Raw genomic sequence first — 23795 nt, forward strand, 5'->3', positions numbered from 1 at the left:
TAAAAATTATTATTTTAATGAATATTTTTCCAAAAATAACTGAAAAAGAGCGAATGGTATTTCAGAAATTCAGAAACTCTGAGAATAAGTTATCCTGAAGCAAAGGTTTTTTATAATAATTTCAATTCAATAATGTTGCGTTTACGCAACGCTGGGGATTAATGGGTTAAATAAGGATTATTAATACCTTATAAGGAAACTTTCCGACCTTAGGCAGTTTTAATAGGTGATTGTTAAGGCATGTTTCCCTGAAGTCTGTGCCTCATGCCTGCAATGGTAATCTCAGACGATGTAAAACTCCTATCTACTCATATAGAAACTAGGTCCCTGTGACGTCACGTGGAGTGGCATCGCATGGGCGCCAATCTGGCCTTTTTCAAATAAGGACAAAATTGACCATTACCATTCGTCTAAACCGGTATTCCTAAAACCGAATAATTTGTATATTATGAATACACAAACGGTGGGTAACGAATCGCAATCAATGCCTTTCGTTTTCTTTGATGAAGGAAACCACTCTATTGGAAATTATGCTCATGAATTTGAATCCTGATGATTAAAGGGTAGACCTCGATAATTTCATTTTAACTACCTCATTTAACGATATTACTTAGAGGACTACGCTTTAGAAATACACATATGTAGTGCCTTTTTATGACCCTACCTAGGCACACTCAGGGTCTTTTGCAGAGGATTTGTTTTACCAGTATGCCCTACCTCTATATTCTCCTACACTATCTTGTCGTTTTATCAAACTCAAAATATTTACTCAAAGCATATGCTCGTTCATAATAATTTATTTGGCTTGATCTCCCACCTTGCATGCAGCCCTTCTTTCAGCGCTTGCGACAACAGAATAAATGTTTTAGTTTAACTAGTTAAGGGCCTAAGTTATGGTAGCAAATGTTACCTGCTAAGGTAAATGATGCATATAGTTTTACCACCAAGATTTATTTGATGAGGAATGGTTAATTTGATAAAATAATTAATAAAAAACTGTTCGCATTATAAAATACGTGGAATACTTTGTCATCCACGGATGGTTCTTTCATTTTGATCCTGTCGCATTCCAGACGGCCACTATTAATGATTGGTCATTATTTTCAGTCTTGATAAGATACTATAAAATTGATAAGTTGCATACTTGCATTAATGCAATTGCTATTAAAAAGTAATTCGAGTACACACACAAGATATTTGGGGAAATTAGGATGGAAGAGCAGCAATTGACAATTTTCCATTAGCCAAATGTTTTCATCGTTACTTTGATTTGGGTGTAACCTGTTGGCGGGGGCCTGTACACTGTACAGCTCTGGAATGCGTCAATAATAATCTTTCATGATTTTTATATCCCTCACGTTATATTAGGAATTAATTAAAAGTGAATTTAATGATAAAAATATTCTGTCTTAAATACGGTTGTAAAAGGAGCAGCGATTATTTCAAGGCATTTGTGATTCAAGGGCGTATCCAGGATCATAACTAGGGGGGAGCAAGCTATGGTCTAAGGGGAAGGGGGAAAGCCAAGTTGTGACATTTTAGCATTGGTTAATGAAACCAACATTTTAAGAAAATTATAACAGCGCATTATTAGTTTATGAAATTATTTCCTTGAAAAAATAGTTTTATTTTAGTTACATATCTCATACTAATACATATCATTTTTCGTGGGTTTAAAGAAAATTTGTTGAATACTTTCGTTTCAATTCAGTACTGATTATGCATAAAGACTTTTGCAATTTTTGCTTCTGGGGGGGGGGGCAGCTGCCCCCTCCCCTCCCCCTCGCTGGGTACGCCCATGTTGTGATTAAATAAACTCCGATCCTACAGCCACGAGAATCCGTGCCGTCTTTATGCGATGCAGCCAGCCTGCTCGTCCCCATTGCCCCCTTGAGAAAAGCTTCACCCCTTCTCCCGCACCGAACGCGAATGACGTCCGAGATAAGAAATAAAGGAGAGGGGGAAGAATCAGGAATGGAAGTGGAAGCGCGGGAGGTGTAAAGAAGGGCAGAAAGAGATCTCCTCTCCCTCCAACATGCTGAAATCCTCACGTGACATAAATCTTCACACGCAAAGCCAGGCGTGCGTTGGTCAGCAGATCCAGTCATAGGGTTGGAGGGAGCTTGCTGGCGTCACCGTGATGTTAGTCACCCTCGAGCCATCCCTCTGAGCCTACTTCCGAATCCGCTGCCGCCCTCCCCTTAGCATACGTCCGCCCCTCGCACCCAGTCGTCTGCTTTGGCCCAGGTGGCTGGCTGTCTCCCTCGCGGCTAGAAGAAGGGGGTGATGAGACGGAGCAGCAGGAGGATATCTAGAGAGCAGTGGGGATTCTCCCGAGATTTCTCCCCCAACCCCTTATCTCCCCTTCCTTCTGATCGCGCTCGAGCCAAGCCGCACTCGGGTTATATTTATACCGAAGTTCAGTTTGCATCCCCTTCTCGCGCCAAATCATCGTACAAATCGAATCTTTTCATCGATAAAGAAGCTTTTCCAATGAATTGTTATTATTATGTATCCCATTAAAGCATTTTAAAGGTTTATGTGGAGTATTTTTCAGGTCACCCCTCCCAAATTGGACTTCCCTCTTCAATTCACGATATGGCCTTCTCTCTCTCTTTCATTATATCGAAATTTTGACCAAGAGATCGAGTGATCGAAAAATCGACAGTTCTTTAAAAAAACTGTTTGTGTAACACATTATACAAACAAACTATAAATAAATAAGAACAATAAATTCTATTCCTTCCTTCCGTCGCTTGGCTAATATTTGTTCCCTATATAACAATATTTGCAACATCCACTCTCCGTTCAGTACTATCGTCGTACATCAGTACCATCGTAACATTCTGTCGTATCCCATCTAGGAGCTTCCAGTCCTCACCCACCATATTTAGGACTTCGTTGTTCCTCCTCGTCTTCGGCTCCTTCACCTTCTCCATTCTTCTCCACGCCCACATCTCGAACGCATCTAGTCCTTTCTCGTTCTCCCTCCTTGCTGGCCATGTTTCTGCACTCCATATCAGACCAGTATTAACCTTTTCTTCAAAGTATTTCAAAACGATTCTCTTCACAACTTCTTCTCGTTCATGAGCGCCTACTTTGATAACGCAAGTATCATCCTAATGTCCTCACTGCTGTCCTTACGTGTCGCCCACAAAGTTAAACTGCTTCTCCTGCTCGAGTTTATGACCACTTACCTTTATCTTGAGCCTCACGTATTCCGCGGATCTCTTCTCTAACGCATACACTAGAGACTGCGCGAGTTTTAGGTCATAAACAACATTATTTCAGTTTTTTTTCGGTAGGAATTCTTAGGAATTTAGAAGGATGCATCCTTAGCATTCAATGCAAGTCTCTCATTGGGAGTAAACCTCCGGCAAAAATAATCTCTGATACTCGCAAACGCCTAATATCTCCTCCCTTTTTAGTTAAATTTCCCGTTAAATCTAGCTATACGTGACAATTTGATTGGCTATGCCACATATATATTTTGCCATTTACTTATCTACCTGCTTCACCTGCTGACTGTAGTAGAAAAAAACCTTCCTACCAATAATATGTAACGTGTAACACTTCACGTACGGAGTCAAAAAATAGTTAATTTCTTGCTATGGGTGTAGATACGGAATTGTAACGGTGGAAGGAGCTAATGTAATCAGTAATCAATGAATGCTAGGATTTAATTATATGCTGTGACTCTTGCAAAGACATAAGGAGTCAAAGAATAGTTAAGTTTTTTTCAATCGAGGTAGCCGGAAAGTTGTTACACGGGAAGGGACATACAGGCATAACCACGCGCTGTAAACATAGAATGCATTCCTTTTTTCAGTCGCGTCTAGACATAACCAGGCCTTCGGACGTGATTGGCACCGTGGCAGAGGGATGTACAGCGAGTAACTCATGGAATTCGATCGGCAGGAGACAAAGCGCGCTTGTGTCGATTCCCTTCTCCGGCAGCCAAGGAGGGCTGCCAATTCTAGCCATCCACACACCCTCCCTCCGTGCACTTTCCATATGCCTTCACAGAGCTTCCTCACCCGCAACTCATTCACCGACGCATGCATCATTCCAGTGCCGGAAGGGAAAGGATGACGACTACTCCTCCCATTGTATTACATTACTCCCTCCAACCATTTGTCCGCCGCAAGTCTAGAAGGAGGAGGATCGCATCGCGAGACGGCTGGGAAGGCATTCAAGGTGGTAGGGGTCCGTGAAGAGAGTAGCAGAACAGGGGAGGGGACTCTGTAGTATCAAAAGGGTAAATAAGTCGTTATATATCCTGGCATTTTGTGCCACTCGGAACAATATAATAACAATGTTGATTCTGTGTGTACATCTACGAGTGTACATTCTATTCACCCAGCAAGCCGCGTGTGGTGAATAGAAGGGGGTTTTAGGGCACCAGCCATTAACACATAAAAAGGAAATGCTCTAACGAAATTACGCATAGAATTTATCATAGCCTTAAGGCTTGGTTACACGATACATCAGCACGTACGGGTTAATATCTAAATGTATGAACGCGAGAATGAACGCCGAAATGCACCGTGTATCCACCCAACTTGTGCGAATGCATGCACAGAAAATAGAACATGTTCTAATTTGGTTCACGCATTCGTACATGTTCCGTTCCGGTCCACCGAAATCATTCACGTAAACGTACATTAACTTGTACGTGTTAATGTACCGTGTAACCATGCCCTCACATCGTGCGGGGGAAAAATTTATTCCCATACCTATCCGTTCGGCGAAACATCTCTCTTAATTTATCGTTAATGTCGGACCTGGAAATGTAGTGGGATTCTAATATCATGTTCTCCGTGTCACTTTTAGATATATCCATTCTCAATTATTACTCAAGGAATCTAAGCCTAGGATGCAGCCTCTGAGTCTCTAGCAGCCCCCACTCAATTCGTTTGACATTTGTGTAACTCTTTTTGTGCGTCCGTAGCAGTTTTTGACAAATGGAGTACGGTTCTTGAAGAATTGTTAATGCAAATATCTGCCTACGTTTCGGTATATTCACACAACTTCGTCAGGAATTTTTATTGCGATGAATTAGATTAATTTATTAAATTTGTTGCAAATTATTTGCTCAGAAACGTTGGTAAATTTTTCCATTTAAAATTATGGAAGACCTAAAATCCACTAAATCAACAGAAAACACTAAGGTCAAGGGAAAGAAAAAAAACTCAAAGTAATTATTATAATAACACATATTTATTCTTCATTATATATGTTCATACAGGTAATTATTTCCACTCTTGGAAGTAAACTAGCCTTTACGGCAATAAACCTGTAATCATGCTAACTTAAAAATTCTTACGTACGGAAATGAGAAAAATACATAGAACCAAATACACTCATTACCTAAAAAAGCATAAAAAATATTTTTTTGCATAAAAATAATTTCAAAATTTTAGTGACTATAAAATGATTTACTACAAAGAATGTACAACACCTATGAAATTATGCATAATACACGCTATAAAGATCCTTTAACAAAGTTATTATCGATTTGAACAATGAATTAGGTACCGAGATTTGCTTTAACAGAAAACACAAGAATGCATGGTAGAATAAAAGGCTTTTAATTTAGGGTTGCCATTGAAAGTTTTAGTTATTATGCATTAGCCCTGAATTTAGCCATTTTCATAAATAAGAAAATATTATGTTCAAATCTAATGTTATCAAGGACGTACCCAGTATTAAACTACGGCTATTCAAGTTGTAACATTTAAGCATGAAAAAAGCTAATTGAACCGACATTTTAAGATAATTATAACAGCGTTTTATTAGTTTTTTAAATTATATGCTTGAGTAAAAATTAATTTAGTTACATGTCTTATAATAATATCATTTTACTTGGGTATAAATACAAAATTTGTTGAAAACTTTCTTTTCAAACCAGTCCTAATTTTCCTTAAAGAATTTTGCGATTATTGCTTCTAGGGGGGAAGTAACTGCCCCCCGCTGGTTACGCCCATGAATGTTACCTTAATGAAATTAACTTTAAGTGACCATTTAACAATTAAATGGTGTTAGAGTTACCAGAATAGTCATACGGCAGAACCCTTATGTTATGAACTCCACAGGTGTGGTATCTCTGAGTGTGGAGTTGGAAGAGTAAAGGGAAAATCTGAGACTGGCAGCGTGAGAGGGGAAGCGTGATATGCTGGAATATGAGCGGGGAACAGCTGACTCTGTCCCTCTGTGTCCCGTTCACTGAGTTTCAAGGAGTCTGCCGCCATGTCCAAGCTCATTTGTCTCACAATCAGCTTTGGTTCCATGTTTCAAAAAGATTGAGTTAGCCGTTATGGTACGGTTGGTGAATGCTGAAAATGGAAATTGGAATAGTAACGTGATAATTTTTTTATATTTTGTGTTTGTATGAAAAACATTAAACATGCCTTTCAAGGATATTAATTGAATTTTAGCAAATGGTAAAGAATAGTATACAATTGATGAGTTATAAAATACAAATTATAAAACTTGCTTGTGGTGGTGCGATATACTGTCCCAAATTTTAACAATCGTATTCTTAGGGAAAATCACCGTATAATTCATTCCGTATCCCGGGAAAGGTTTGCCAAGCTACAAAGGTACGAAAGAAAGCATTCCGTATGCCATAAAGCACATAATTTTCCGGTAAGTGTAATTGAGTCAAGTTCAACAGTTTTGCGTAAACAAACAATGAATACCATTTGCCGTACCATGCATGCTTATAGATGCTGGATACGAGCTTAATATTTGAATAAATATTAGTCTGTGCTTAGATAATTGAAAAGTTAAATATTTGTATTAATATTTAACAATTGGTATATCGCAACTCACCTCTTCCCTAATATTATTGAATTTGAAATTTTTATTTATGCACAAGTGTTGCTATTTAGAATTTGTAAATAAGCCCTCGTATCGGACACAAGACTTGACTTCTTATCCATACGCCAGGAAATTACCCATGCATCTCTGTATGTAGAGACTGGATGGGAAGTTACTTTTGCCATTATTCGGCTGTCACTCATTTAGCGATTCAAGCACGTTGGTTTAGATTGGTAAGGGCAGAGGTATCCCGTGAGTAATCTAAAGGTGAGTAAAATTCTTGCATTCAGGGTAGAGAGGCCAATTCATTTCCGCCCTTTGAGGACTTTATTAGGGGGGTCAGGGTCCTTCGATCAGGAACCCAAAGCTCTTGGTCGAACTAGGCTATAAGCTGAAACCCATGCCAAAGATTTATTCGCCTAATATTACGCACCGAGAATTATCATGAGAAAAATCTCTGGAGTGTAGCGCTTTACAGTGTGGAAACGTGGACATTTAGGAAGGAGGACGAGAAAAGACTGGAGGCATGCGAGATTTGGTTGTGGAGAAGAAAGGAGAAAGTAAAGTGAACGGATAGCAAAAGGAGCGACGAAGTGCTGGACATGGTGGGAAAGAAGAGGCAGTTTCTATATTAGATACGGAGGAGGAAGACGCTATGGGTGGATCGAGTACTAAGTGGGGATGGGATGCTGAAAACAGTGTTAGGAGTAGAATATTGGGTAAATGAGGAGGAGGAAGGAAGATAATATGAGTTTTAGATAGAATGATAAGGAATAGGCTTTTTTGTGAATAGGGTGGTTTCCTATTATTTTTTATTGCCTAAATCGAAAGATTATTACTCCTAGAGCACTTATTTCACGCTTTTAGATTTTAAAATTACGATATCTATTTTTCGCAATAAAATAAAAGTGAACTTTTCAAGCGCGAGAAAACGCGACGGCTAAGTATGAATGCTGGGAGAAGCCCGTGTGACGTCATTCTGGTTCCGGCTACCGCCGTTTGAGGCCACCTTGGTGCGAGACTATGAGCGCCGATGCGATTCAGGCTTCTTGCAGGCAGCGGAGTCCCCTGCTAGCAGGTAGCGCTGGGCTTAAATAAGGATTTTTAATACCTTATCAAACGAGGAAAACTTTCGGACCTTAGGTAGTTTTAATAGGTGATTATTAAGACATGTTTCCCTGAGCTCTGTGCCTCATGCATGCATTGGTAATCTCAGACGATGCAAAAATCATAACTACTCGTATAGCATCTGGGTTCCTGTGACGTCACGTGGAGTGGTATCGCATGGCCGTCAATCTAGCCTTTTTCAAATGTGGTTCAAATTGACCATTATCATTCGTATAAACTGGGATTTCTAAACCAAATAATTTGTATATTATGAATACACTAATGGTGGATAACGAATCGCAATCATTCCCTTTCGTTTTCCTTGATGAAGGAAACTACCCTATTGGAGAGGGAAGTGCTTGGTGGAAAAGGAGGCTCACAGAATGCTTCTTAATTACTCCATGACAACCTACCTTTATGGTTAGAGTACTTTGATTATAATTGAAAAATCACTCCAATTCGTCATAAATTTCATTCGTCGTCTCCTCTACTAGATTTCCTAAACTAGTAGATGTGTAAAAGTTCTATAGAATTTTTCCGTTGTGACTATAGACTTTTTGGTTTGAATGATGAAAAGCAAGCGTTGAAATATCCATCTTCCTCTTCCTTCCATCCTGTTTTGTTTCATTCTCCACATAAGGAAAGCCTTGTAGCGGAGCAAACAGCCCGACTGTTTATCTTGCGCAGCTCGGTGTTCAACTTTCCCATTGTTCCTATTCACCCGCGGCAACAATGTCGATTCACATCCCCTCAGTTGAGGCAGAGAAAGGAGAGCAAAAGATCCATGGCTGCAAACCCCTAAGGCGATGCTTCATGCGTAGGGAATAGGCTCTTACCTACGCATCACCCATTCCATTTGAAGAGAGCTCAAATACGGGAAAAGTTTTTTTTTATGCTTTACTCTACCAACTAAACCTAAACCTACTTTTTTGTCATTCCTACATCCCAAATACCGTGCAATTGCTGTTCGGACCTAAGGTGCCAAGATATTGTTTTTTTGCACGTAATGTATGAAATTGTAATAATTGGGTCAGAGAGTATCGGTAAAAGAAAAATCAGATGCTGAATATGCGTGGAAAATTTCAACTTAACTTTGTAAGTATAAAATCTGGAGTACATATAATATTGGAATTGTTTTATCGAAACGTGACATTTTTCGATCTAAAACATTAATAGGTAACTAATATAATTCGCTTCAAGTACAATAATTCTCAAAAAGCCTGCTTTGGGTATAAATACGTTTCTCTTTTCACCTTTCTGTAAAAACATTTAGCCTTATGGTCTTTAAAATTAAAACACCCTGAACCTTAAAATGGAAGGGAAAATAATTGTTTGAAATTTAATCATCTTAGATTTGAGTGCAAAATAGTGCCCATCGTCCACGTATTTTTCCGAGAATAAAAATACCATATTTTAGTGAGCAACTTATAAAAAAATTAAAAGAACAGAAGGCTTTTAGAACATATCGAAAAAAGTGACACAGTGAAGTGCTTTTAATTTGCAGATCATGATTGTGAATCGTCCCTGGCGTTGTTCGTTGCGATCCCTGGCAATAACTTTCAAAATGCAATTGCAACGGCAGTTATTTAAGTTATTAATATTTATTTGGTAGTTTGGCAATGGTTATGAATACTGATATCTCATCTCGGTATTATCGTCCTCTAGTTTTATTGAAAGGTCCGTATAAACCGCATGCTCGGTGTTTGTTCCACTCCATTTATAGCGTCAATTAATAGAATGATTTTAATATAAGATTCAAAAATCGTGTCAAATAGGATTGATGCAAACAGTGGCATGATTTTCTGTGGCCAAACTATTACCTTCCGGTTATTGCTTTAGCACTTTGGATATGTACCTACTTGTTTTAAAATTCTATCGTTCATATTTAATGACTGACAGATAATTTTGAGCATGTACGTCTAAGGATTGGAGCTTTTCCTCCTGTTTCATCCTGCGTACATCCGTTGCAGTTTCCAGTAAGGAAAAATCTATTTTCCCCATTCAAAAGGAGCAGTAGTTATGAATTATTTAGACATCTATCAATACATCAAAGTAGACATTCATTTACGAGGCTGTAACGAAAGCAGAGGGGGGCGTAATTGGTGTAATATGAGTTAAATAAGTTAACCAACTAATAGCTGAAATTCATTCACTTTGGCTTTCTGACGAAAGCTGGATTCTTCTTTGTTGCAATTTATTCAGAGTCACGTAGTTGGAGATCGAAAAGAGTCGCAGTGCCTCCCACTATTTTTAATCGGAATTCATGCATTACTGTGATTGGATGAGTGGCCGTGATGGAGATGAACGAGTCGAGCATCTAAACGTCAGCTATGGAAAACCTGACCCGGAGGAGAAGGTTGCGAGAACCCAGAAGAATTCTCGCGACTAATTCGCCGAGAAAGCCTACCATCCTATTTTTTCCTATTTATCTCACTCGGGGCTGCGAATGTTAGGAGGATGAGATTGGAAATTGTTGGAACAGACGGCCAAAATCAAAAAATAAATTTAAAAAATCCCAGACTAGAGGCAGTCCAAGAAATCGGAGGTTGAATCTGAAGGCGGTCCTTATATATATTTTTATCTCCCAACCCTCCTCCCCCGCCTTTCGCCTTACTGCCCCCTTCCCTCCTCTGCCTTCTTCCCCCCCCCCCTCCACCTCACTCTTCCGTTTGTTTTCACCGTAGCTCACCGATTTTATTTTTGGAGACGCAAGCGGTCTGAGACTCCTGAGCGAATTATATACATGTTTTCTTTCCGTTTGCATACGCGTTTGTGTATATTTATACACTTTTTATCTCTCTTTATCTCTCTCTCTCTCTCTCCGCTTCTTTTGGTCCGCTCCGTGCTATTTTTTTTTGTCTGCTTCAATGGGACAGTGTTTTTTTTTTGTTCCTCTCCGCGTATTTCTCCACTCTTTTGTCTTTCAATGGGACCCATGGTCGTAACGCGCTGAGTTTTCCTGATCTTCCTCGTCGTCTCCCGTTCTTTGCCCAGCGGCGCGCCCTGGACAGGATTGCTTGACGTCTTGCGTCGTGGGAATGCCCGCTTTTGCTATCGCTCGTTGCGACTGCCTTGACATATCCCCCGCAGGGGACGAGGGGAAATTGGTGGGAATTGAAGAGGAACATGAGCTTCAAAATTAAGCAGCCATGAGATCAAAATAATACGCGCATATTTAATAACCGTCAGCTGAGGTGATTATGTCACAATGTTTTTATTTTATTATGTAAAATATGCTAAAACAAACCTTAAATCTTCTCTCTTATTTTAATACTTTTTCCTTCCTTAATAGATGCAGTGTGAAGTCTTAAGTATTTCGTTAAGTAAGATAGTCTTATCTCATTATGGGGTGACTTTGTCCCATGGAATTGACGCTTAATTTATTGGTGGAAAAACTTGTAGTTCAGGTTAACGCCATGTTAAGCGTTCAACGATCTCTCTCTATGATTGGAGGTATTTTAATGGCTGTAAATATGAGGTAATAAGTAATTTCCGACTTGCTCGATTAAGAATTAAAATAATACTCGCATTTTTTAAGAACCGTCAACTGAGGTGATTATGTCACAATTTTTTTATATTTTTTATGTAAAATATGCTAAAACAAACCTTAAATTCATCTCTCTTACATTAAATACACTTTCCCCGCAGAAGAGATGCAGTGTGAAGTCTTAAGTATTTTGTGAAGTAGGACAGTCTTATCTCGTCATGGGGTGACTTTGTCCCATGGAATTGACGTTTGATTTTTCTGTGGAAAAACTTGTAGTTCAGGTTAACGCCAAGTTAAGCGTTCAACGATCTCTCTCTATGAATAGAGGTATTTTAATAGCTGTAAATATGAAGTAAGAAGTAATTTCCGACTTGTGTGATTAAGAATTAATATCTTGATAAAGCTCCCATGCAGAGGACAGAAAAATAATAACAAATTTCAATTTTTATCTAAATAAACATTTTAGCACCATATTCAATCAAATGTAACGCTAATTTATTTTGATTTGAAAAATATCATCTATTTACAATATATCACCAATGTAAACCCAAAATTCAATATAAAAATAACACTTTGACAAGAGATATTATAAATATATTCAACCGCGACAGAAGTGACGGCACAAAAAATATATTCGTCGCTGCATGAAATTTATGAAAACTGAACTTTGTACCAGCTCAAACAATCGTTGTTGCTTCGGTATAATGTTATTCAATCTGGGTGGTGAATCAGGGAAAAGCAACAACTAGTGCAGGGCTAAAACATTTATAAATAGTGTTTTAGTATAGTATAGCATAGTGTTTTTTCTGGTATATTAAAAAAAATTATGATAAACACGTAGCAATACCGGCGTCGCACAAAAATAGACAATATACCTGCTTTTTACTCGAGAGAAAACTAAAAATATCTTATTTGAATTTGATTCAAGATTACATTTCTTTCAAAAAAAAAAGTCTGGTTATTATGTTGCTAAAACAGAAAATTTGTCTGGCTATTCTTTTTCACAAGGCGAAAAGTTATCCTTAAAATAGTGTTTTCAAGTCATTAAAATCGGATAAAAATGATTTTTCTTGCTCCTCGGAAAAGATAATGTGGGGATTTGACCATAAATTACGGGTCATCAAAACGCTTTCCCTCGAGTTTAACATCTTGGAGTAAGTAATTTTTATAGGTTGTAAATTTTCCGTGTGAGTTTATCCTGTTCGCTTCATACCAGAGTATGGAGAAGACACCAGCCCCGTGGATCTAACTAAAGCGCCCTCGCGTCTAATATGCGGCAACGATTCATCATCAAATCTGTGACCGTGAAAGCGTAAGCAACTGCAAAAAATCGGTAGTCCCGGCAGCTCTAAAATATTTCACGGTTTACGATAGGGTTGCCAAATATAGCCAAAATTATAAAAATAATAATACTACATAAAATATGTGTAAAAAAGTATTTGGAATGTGGCATTTTTTGAGACTTTCGCCTCGCCTGTTGTCTGAGGCTGCTAGCAGATTTAGCTAGTGATTCGGTTGGGGTGAATAAAATACTTTCCTTGAGATGTTGCTTATCCTCCCTTTTTTTACAAAATAGCGTCTGTATAAATTTCATTTTTATGAATACGTATTTATCACATTCATTTGGATTGGATATTGATGTTACATTCATTAATGATAGGTTAGTTTCATACATTATTATTTATTTATTTATTTATTTATTTATTTATTTATTTATTTATTCAATCCTATACCAACGAAAATAGCATGTAGTGGCCCCTTGAATCGGAGTTTTATTACAAGTTAACAATTGCACATGCTTGAACATCCATGCCCTCGACCTACTCATGCGAGACTCGAACGTGTGACTTCTTCTTTGGTAGGCGAGGACTTCACCCCGCCGCCACCGCGGCCCTCAATTCCTCGCATCATATGCCAAAAAATGATTTCGAAGAACTGGAAACCCTGGTAGATAGGTATCCGCGATTATTTCTTGATCATGAACGTTATCCATCGTACTCATTCCATGTATGAACCAGAAAAGAGTACCTGTCATTATTACTTAATATTATTATAAATTAACAACAACGGATCAACTCTCCGGAGAGAACGTAACTATAATATAAGTGTATTTCGTAAATATCTAACTAACGTAAATATATTTTAGCATTATTTTTCGTATTTTTTATAGATATAGTTTCGATGTGTCTTCTATTAATGTTGCATTTTTGCCGTTAGCCTTGAGCATTTTTTTTAATAAGTAGTGTGATTGTTTCTAATGTATTTCATATGTTTGGACATTTTGCGCGGCTGGATTCTCGGGTATCCACATTCGGGATGCAAGTGTGTGTTGTGTATATATCGTTATACATATTTTTTCTTCTTAACTTTGTTTTTTTTCCATTCTTCTTTGTATTTAGACTCACAGAGCTTTGTTGTCGTGGTTTTTTGTTCCTCGATTTAATGTATTTCATGAATTGTAGTGCATTGGTAAAATATCTCAGGAGCCAGAAGGGTCCACGATGATAAATGAATTGAATTGAATATTTCAGCTAGGGGTACACCCTCCACCATATGCCCATTCATGCGGCCGCAAATATTAAAAAAGAGGATCCTTAAAACGGCCTCTAAAAGAGCGCACTCACTGCGCATTTAAATGGATTTACAAAAGTCACCACTCGCGTCGCTGACGGACATGATGATCCGAGTTTCACGGGGAAAAGGTAAGGGGTTTTAACCGAAATTTATATACATGATGATGTGATCTACCAAATTCATAACTTTTCAACGCTATTCCTCGCAATATCAAACTTTTATTTGCAAAATATTGGAGAAAAGTGGATCGCATTACACTCGTCACAGCGCCGCGGACATTTTTGAAAACCGATCAAAATGCGACCGAATTGGCAACAGAAATCAACGTCGTATCGGATGGAATTGGGCCTCCTCTATGCACCCCCCTTAGATGCGGCTCTAAGGCAGTGGCGGATACAGAAAAAAATCAAGGGGGGGGCGCAGCATATCTTGAGTTGTCTTTACTTTTATCGTAATAAAAGATGATCAAGTCACAGGCAAAGTATATGAAAATTTTATTTAAAGCGATTATAAACATGTAAAAGACAATGCCATCTTATGATATAAAAAGTTACAGTTGTGGTTTTGCAATGTTCGGCAATACAGGCGGACCCGCAAGGGGGGGCGCGTGCCCCCTGCGCCCCCCATCTGTATCCGCCACTGCTCTAAGGGTAGCATTTCGACGTATTTTGTTCCAAAAAATAATCGAAGAACTCGTTGCGGAAATCGTGGGATCTGTTCTGAAGCCTAGAATCCAAGAGACACCGCATCCTCCCAAGACGAATCCAAATGAGGAGAGGAGGGGCGCAACGTAATTTATCTGGCGGAGAAATGAGAGGTGGCGCCCGCCGCCATCCTCAAAACTATCGTGTTACCGTGGTAGGAAACGAATCCTAAACTTCTCGTGAAAACATTTTTCTGAAGCCTCGGCTGCCAACCTATTTGTCTATGCTGTTTGAAATCCTAGTGCGCGAGTGTTTTTTTTTCGTATTTTTTTTTGCTCTGACGCATTCAAGAACCCGATGCCCCACATCCGACGCTGGTGACGCAGGTTCGCCGCCACGACTGTCGCTTGTTTTTTTTTCTTTAATATGGCACAGGGAAGATTCCAAGGTATCTATATCACAATCCGGGAAAAAATATCCGCAGTGTTTTGCCTATCTTCTTCTCCCCGATTCGGTGGTGGTATTTGGAGGAGGCGATCGATATCCGAGGTCATTTGCGCCACGAGGAAAGAGTATTGAAGAAATGGCGGAGAAAAACCCGGCGTCGGAAGCAGTTTGCTTTTAACGAAAGGTACCAAGGGGACCAAGGTCTTAAAGTCCAATCTGACGGACGGAGTGTTGTGCCTGAAATATCCTCCACCCATCATTCAAGCAGGGGTCGGACAGTCTCTGAAAACTCTCTGCCACCGCCAATATTTGAACCGGAGCCCAAAGGGTGGAGCGCCAACACTGTAGCCACCACACCAACCCATTCGGTTTCCCTTAAAAAATAACGATAATAAGGTTTGTTCACACTCCATTCAGTTTAGGAGCAGGAGCCGAACAATCCAAGCACAGGTATATTAGTCATTGCCACTTACTTTATGTTTTTATAACTTACTCAGTGATTCGACCCGAAGGTTTTGGTTAGATAGGTGAGGGTTAAGTTAATTCTAGATTTGGTCACAGGTATGCGAATAACTCGCGTTACGGGCTGGGGGGTCATTTAGCTTCCCTGGCCCACCTCGCAATTTTTATTTCGAGATGTCCGTAACCGTCCGTCCAAATAGCATCCGCACCAAACAGAGGAGAAAATATTCTTGATTTATTAGCGACAAATATACCACATCAGGTAATAAACGTTGGCACTGTCGAAGGAATAAGTGACCATAGGGTAGTAACTGCAAAGTTTTCTCTAAATACCGCTGTAAACTTTAAGAAAGAGCGTAAAGTTTTCATTTTTAAAAGAGCTGATTTTGATGGGTTTAAGAGTAATCTGAAAAACGCTTTCCCCGAGTTTCAAGAATCAGTATTAAAGTTAAATGTAGAGAATACTTGGAAAGCTTTTCTTTCGCTCGTAACTTCGGGAATAAACAGCTACATCCCTAGTAAAATAGTAAAAGAAGGCAGCGAACCGAGATGGTACGACGCGGAAGTGAGAAAATCATTGAGGCGACAGAGAGCGTGTCATGCTAAAATGAAAAAAGTCAGCACGGATTTATCCGCTAATGAACGCGAGCTAATAATTAAAAAATATAGGATGACTAAAGCCGCCACGAAGGAAGCGTTCAGGAATGCGTTCACGAATTTTAAAAGAAAAACACTTGTAGAGCAGTTACAGGATAACCCAAAAGCATTTTGGTCATATGTTAGGGAAGTTCAAGGTAAACGATCTACCGTATGTTCGCTGAGAAACGACAATGGAGATGTGTTGACAAGCAGTTACGATAAAGCCAATTTATTAAATTCCTACTTTAAGAGCGTGTTCACGGAGCCTTCCGAAAACTCACCCGAGACCGATGACAATCCCTGTATACATAAGATGCCAGCTATTGACATTAGTACGCTCGGAATAGAAAATATATTGAAATCGCTTAGTCCAAATAAATCACCTGGTCCAGACGAAATCCCTTCTCGCGTATATAAAGAAATAGCCTCAGAAATTTCCCATTACTTGCAGTTAATATTCAGTAAATCCATCAAGCAACATGAAGTACCTAATGACTGGAAAATCGCTAATGTAACGCCAATATTTAAAAGTGGAGAGAAGGAACAGCCATCTAATTACAGGCCGATATCTTTAACGTCCATCTCTTGCAAAGTCCTTGAACACATCGTAGTCAGCTCGGTAATGAAACACCTAGACGCGCAAAACTTATTAATGGGAACTCAACATGGATTCAGGAAAAGCAGATCGTGCGAAACTCAGTTAGCGCTTTTCGCCCACGATATGGATTGTTGCTCCGGGGAAGACAACATTCCAGTAGACGCGATTTTTCTTGATTTCAAAAAGGCTTTTGATAAAGTACCCCACGGAAAGTTAATAATAAAACTGAAATCTTATGGTCTAGACGAAGATGTCATTTCCTGGATTAGAGAATTTTTGAGCGACCGCGTCCAAAGAGTAGTATTAGACGGTGCAGTCTCCAATGAGGTTAGAGTCACTTCTGGCGTTCCTCAGGGTAGTGTCATTGGCCCACTCCTATTCCTTCTTTATATAAACGACATTGGCGAAGTAGTGCAGAGTAAGTTACGATTATTTGCAGACGACGCTGTAGTTTACAGAGAAATCCGTTCCAGCAAAGATATAGATGAACTAACGAATGACCTTGCTGCTATCCAAGCTTGGTGCGATGCTTGGCAGTTAGAATTAAATTTGGAAAAATGCGTCGTAATGAATTTCTGGAAGAAGAATAACTCCCTACAGCGTAACTATATCATTCGGGGCACCCAGTTAAAGGCAGTTGAATCCGTGAAATATCTAGGGGTTAGACTCAATAATGATCTATCGTGGAATAAACATATTCGAGAAATAACCGGTCAAGCTAATCGTAAAATGGGTTTTGTTAAAAGAATATTAGGAAAGTGCGACGACAAAGTGAGAGAAATTAGCTACTTTTCCCTCGTTAGGCCACATCTGGAATACGCTGCCAGTGTTTGGGACCCTCATGAAAAAGGCTTAATAACAGAGTTAGAACGCGTGCAAAGAAGAGCTGCCAGGTATGTGAAAGGTCGTTACGATAGTCTTGTTAGTGTAACTGACCTCTTAGATAAACTCGGATGGGAATCTCTGTCGGACCGTAGATTGAAAAATAGACTAAACCTTTTAGATAAATTCAAGAGCAGTGTGTTTTCTGACGAAGTTAACCATATCTTGCGGACGCCAACGTACTACGGAAGATCAGATCATATAAATAAAATAAGAGAGATAGATTGCAGAACAGACACATTCCGAATGTCATTTTTTACACGATCAATAAGAGATTATAACGGCAGCAATAGAACTCGTAAATAGATTGCATGACTTGTAGTGTAGCCTACTAACCTATGTAAAACTTAATGCATGTTTCTGAATTTCTATTCTATATTCTATTTCTAACAGCATATAGTAGTATAGTTTGTTATTATACGGGACGTTTTTTGACGGTGTGGTGTGCATGTGGGAGTCCAATTGCATGCTGCATGCTGGTGATTGATCACCCCCTGCCAAACACCCTAGAGGTGGCTCGCAGGGTATTATGTAGATGTAGATGTAACCTTCGCCCGGTATTTGAACCTGGGACCCTTCGGTCAAAGGATGAGCCCTCTACCCACTTACTAAGGTACCAGGAATTTAAACTTTTTTATTTTCTTTCGTTTATAGGTTATTTCTATGAAGAGGGATTTCTTCCCTGTCAGAGAAAAAGCTAACTACTTTTCAATTAGATAGCTACAGAGTATTTGAATGAGTTCCGCTAATTTGGATGTGTAATGGATGGATGAAAATCAAAAATGAATAAATATATATATATATATATATTTGGCTTCAACTTTGTGAAAATTCATGATGAATGAAAATAAACACATTTTTTAAATTTTCACTGAATTCATTTGCTGGTACGACGCGTTTCGACTCTAAGTTGTCGACGCGAGGCTAAGTTCTTGAGAATGACGCAATAGCGTACAAACGGGTCGTCCCAGCAAGTTAATTCAGCGAAATTTTAAAAAGTGTGTTTATTTACATTCATCAAAAATGAACATCATTGAACGAATTCAAAGATTGAAAAATACTGTAGCTCCAAGAAAGGTGTCTTTAAAATTGGCTTGACGAACGATTTCCTTATCATGAAGCCCCAAGGAAGCTCCATTTCCAAGGATATTGCGTGAATTCCGTGCTGCTGATGAACTGTCATCGTTGAGATTCATGTACAATGAGAACAGAGTACAACTAATCAATAAATACAATTAGAAAATATTGAGTTAGCTGGTAAATTATTAAAAATTGAAGTAATTGCGTGATGAGGGGAGGAGTAACTGCCTAGAAGGGGCTAATTATACACCCAGATTTTAGATTATATCGATATGTTAGACCTACAGTGCAGTTTTTCGTGAATATATTCGGGCAGCGTGGATCAAGCCATACGCCAGGTGTATTTTTTTCCAAACGGTAACAGCTACTGGGATAAACATTATTCATAAATATTTTTATGGGTCAATGCCATTCCCCTCTGTATTCTCAAAAGAGATCAATACTATTGCACAATGTAGGGGAATAAAAATTTGCAAAAAAATAGTAATAAATTATCCATCTAAGGTAAGAGAAGTGCCACTTTTGTGCACTGCTAATCTTAAGCTGCTCTTAAACCACAATGGCTGAGTTTAATATTCACAAATCCTTTACTCCCACTGCCTTCTTGACTCTCTAAGTTACGGTAATAATGCCTGTCCTGATATAATTGGTTGTCATTCATTTACCTTTGGAATTTCGTCCTTTTCCTATGAGCAATTTTCATTCTTCATATTTTCCAGGGCAGTGGCGTTACTAGGAATATGCTTTTGGGAGGAATGAGGGAGGTTAGTGCGGTCTATCCCCCCCCCCACGAAACTGGGAGTTCAGGAAAAATTTTGATAAATAACAATCCTGAAAATGCAATTCACATAATTTTGGCACTTAAAATTTAACTTTAAGCAGAGGCAGTTATTATGCATCAAATTCAGACAAGAGTATTAAATAACTTTTTGATTTATCTTATGCTTTTGTGGGGGATACATCCCCTCATCCCCTCCCGTAGTTACGCCACTGTTCCAGGGTGACTGTGATCTGAAACTACGAAAACTCTTCTACATTTTAATTTGATGCCTACTTTTACCCGAATATGTCATAAATCATAATATGAATATTATAATTGATTACCTTTGAAAAAGCTTGACATAATTGAAGAAATATTAAAAACACTGTAGCTGGACGCCTTCATTGGAATATCGTTCAGGCTAGTGCGATTAAAAATTGGTGGCGTGGCAGCATCAACTATCTAAACTATTTGCACTTGGGGCCCAACGTGGAAAAGGGCCCGATTCCTAAAGGCCGCTTTACGCGGTGAATTTTCATCCGAATGATCATTCGAATTAACTTGCGAGTGACCATCATTCACCGTGTATAACGGAAATTTCCTGCATTCGAATGAAATTTCAAGCAAAGACATAGTCTTTCTTTGCGCCGCCGAAGCTTTCCACGAAAATCTATCCATTTAAGGTTTGAATGACCGAATCCCCTCCTTTATGCTAATTAACTGGCCTCCTACGTTTTGGCTTAAATGAGGCCTGATTCGCGGGCCTCAAGATATAATCCAAGGGTCTCGTTTGTTCTGAAGTTCACATTCTGGGGTCTTCAAAAAAGCCCTACCTCATTCACCCTCAAAACACCATTAGTCGCATGTCTAATAAATTGCTTTCATGTGAGCTCTCTCCTGGAGAGAACGTCACATTATCATTGCTCCCAAATACCTCCTACCTGCAATCTCCTACAGTTTGTAATTACAGTGTATTCTCCTTTGCTGATAATTTCGTTACAGTGACAGATATCATGCGAACTTTTTAATTTATTCTGGTAATAATTGTTTCTGTCGCCTATTTTACTACTTTATTTCGATGCTTTTCTAGGAATAATTATTCTGAAAAATGAGCGCATAAATCTACTCGTGGTTGGAGAGAGAAAAAAATCTTATTACGGTGTATTTTCACGCATCCTAAACTCCGTGCTTCCCTGCCTTCCATTTTAGTTGCTGCTCGAGATGTCATGCGAGGCGCTTTGCCATCTGTCGGGGATCTATGGGACTCAATGGCGCGGCTATTACTGAGCGCCTTATTCAAATCCCATCAACAATAGGGTGGTTTCCTATTACTTTTTTATTGCCTCAATCGAAAGATTATTACTCCTGGAGTACGTATTTCACGATTTTAGATTTTTAAATTACCATTTCTATTTTTCGCGATTAAATAAAAAGCGAAAATTTTCAAGCGCACGAAAACGCGACGGCTAAGTATGAATGCTGGGAAAACCCCGTGTGACGTCATTCTGATTCCCGCTGCCGCAAGTGAGGTGACCTTGGGGAGAGGCTTTGAGCGCTTATACGACGCAGGATGCTAGCAGGTAGCTGAGTGCCCTGCTAGCTGGTAGCGCTGGGCTTAAATAAGGATTATTAATACCCTATCAAACGGAGGAAACTTTCCGCCCTTAGGCAGTTTTAATAGGTGTTTATTAAGAGATATTTCCCTGAGGTCTGTGCCTCATGCATGCATTGGCAATCTCAGACGACGTAAAACTCCTATCTACTCGTATAGAAACTAGGTCCCTGTGACGTCACGTGGAGTGGCATCGCATGGGCGCCAATCTGCCCTTTTTCAAATGAGGAAAAAATTGACCATTGGCATTCGTCTAAACCGGTATTTATAAATCCAAATAATTTGTATATTTTGAATACAATAATGGTGGGTAATGAATCGCAATCAATGCCTTTCGTTTTCTTTGATGAAGGAAACTACCCTATTCCTGCTCTTTGTACTAAACATATTTGTATGAGTGAATAAATAAATATCGGAACATTTCTACGTTTTTGGTGCAATTTTAGGGAATTTGTTTGGCTAGTTAGCATTTATACCTCAAATCAATAACATATCTACCATAGTAATCAAAAAATTTTAATATTGAATCCATTGTTTGGAACGAACGAAGCGCCATATTTTGTTGAAAAGCCATATGGGAAATCAGATAACAGGCTACGAATTCAAGGAGCATTTGGAACGATTTCAAACACGCCCACTGTCTGCAAAATTTTTCCGACAACCGATCAGATTACCTTCGTCTTTTTTGGATTCCAATCGTGAAGTTACGAACTGTCAGCCGCTAATTGATATGGCATTATTTTAGATAGCCATTCTACTCATTTGATTTCTCATGTCATCATTTGGGTATTCATTATTCATCGGATAATCACGTATTGATTCGGTAAATCATGTATTGATTTGACCAAAAATGTGATCATTCGAGTGATTCCTTTTTGCCCAACCATATTTAATTAAGCAAGCCCACGGACTGCATTTGTTTTCAGTGTTTTCACCGAGTTTTCTCTTCTCTCTCATCAGGGAGGTGTTGCTTGCGTAGTCCTTGTGCCCGATGGAGGACAGGTGACCGCGGAAGACTCCGAGGATGACCGTGGGCGGTGCGATGTCCGGGCGCCGCTGGTGCTGCCCTCCCCGGCGCCTTCTCTTACTGCTCCTCCTGCCGGTGGCCCTCCTGCTCGCCACCATGGCGGCCCTCTCATCCTTCCCGTTCGGGCCCCACGGCCCAAGGGCCCTGCCCTCGCACCCTAGGCCAGAGGCCCTCGTCGACAACAGTAACGGAGAGGACGAGGAGGGCGCGGAGGGCGGCGGACGGGCCGGACCTTCGGAAGAGGAGGACCCCGACAAGAAGACGGACCCCATGCCTCCACACCTCCGAGTGGTGCATCTGGACCTGAAGGTACGCTAAATGGCTTTAATGGTAATTGGATATGGATTTTATGATATTTGGAGGAGGCAACCGACAGTTGAGGTAATTTGCGCCATTGGGGAAGGGTAGGAAAGGAAGGGTGGAGAGAGACCCGGCGTCGGCATCAGCCTGCTCTTAACGAAAGACGCCAACGGGACCACGGTTTAACGTTCCATCCGACGGACGGAGTGTTGCGCTTGAAATGTCCCCCACACAATATTCAAGCAGGGATCGGGTGGTTTATGAAAATTCTCTGCCACCGCCGGGATTTGAACCTGAGCCCACGGGGTGGGAACCAAACAGTCTAGCCGGGTATCCCGTCGCGTACTTGTCGTTGACCATGAGAAAACATTTTCAGGTTGGTAGGTATTTCCATAGGCGGATTTAGGGTAGGGGCACGGGGACACGTCCACACCCTCTCCCCCGGTTTAAAAAATGGACAAGATTTTTAAAACAGTTATTCTTACACTCGTTTGCATAGTGTATTATGGAGCCTCAATCATTTGATTTCATATTAATAAATTTCATATTAAAATAAAGAGAATATTTCGTATTATATAAATTGTTACACGTTATTTTTAATCTCAAATATGAGAAAACCGATTGCATATCAGACCTTTCTGATCCCCAGAAAAATCTAGGTTTCACCCTTGGGTATTCGGAGAGAGCCACCTGCATACCACATAATTTTGTCTTTGGGCATGTTAGCGAAGAAATGGTGGAGAAAAACCCGGCGACGGCCACAGACTGCTCCTAAATTTTATGCGCTTCAGGGCAGGGGACCTCGGCTTAGCGTCCCATACTACGGACGAAATGTTTTGCTTTGTACCCCTTACAAACGGTTACGACAGTCTCTGGTAAATATCCTTCACCTTAAATATTTGATTATTATAATCGTGCATCTACTATTCACTGTAAAAGACCCAGAACTGTTTATTTAATAGCTTACCTATATACCCGCTAATTCTTAATTGAAATTCTTGGTGTGCATAAAGAGAAAAAACATCCAGTTCTTTTTATGGTCTAGGTTGTAAATTATACTTTTTTCTATTGATTGGTCAGAGCATTATCAATAGATATCATATGAATAGAAACTAAAAGTACAATGCATTGACTTATCTCAAGAGGTGTCTTCTGATCTCTTAGCTTTCATCTATGGAGTGTACGTGATTGATCGCAGCTCTCGATATTAATTAGTGAACTATTTTCTGATTTTCATCTTCAACTATATTTACTACTACTTACGGCTATATCGTGGATTAAAGTGGTGTATTAATTTAGAAATCTCCTCAAACACCTTAATTTTATGTTCGCGCGCATTTTGGGCATCGTAATA

General features: G+C 39.5%; 1 protein-coding gene across 2 annotated transcripts in view; it reads left to right on the top strand.

The window, feature by feature from the left end:
* LOC124154236 (hexosaminidase D-like) overlaps nt 1-23795 on the top strand; it is a 143293-nt gene that overhangs the window by 100288 nt on the left and 19210 nt on the right. For both annotated transcript variants that reach the window (XM_046527833.1, XM_046527831.1), the window contains exon 2: nt 22075-22450. In XM_046527833.1, the coding sequence (XP_046383789.1) occupies nt 22139-22450 (312 nt within the window). In that variant the 5' untranslated portion in view covers nt 22075-22138. The remainder of the gene's footprint in view (nt 1-22074; nt 22451-23795) is intronic.

Source organism: Ischnura elegans, chromosome 2, assembly GCF_921293095.1.
Source record: "Ischnura elegans chromosome 2, ioIscEleg1.1, whole genome shotgun sequence".
NCBI lineage: Eukaryota > Metazoa > Arthropoda > Insecta > Odonata > Coenagrionidae > Ischnura > Ischnura elegans.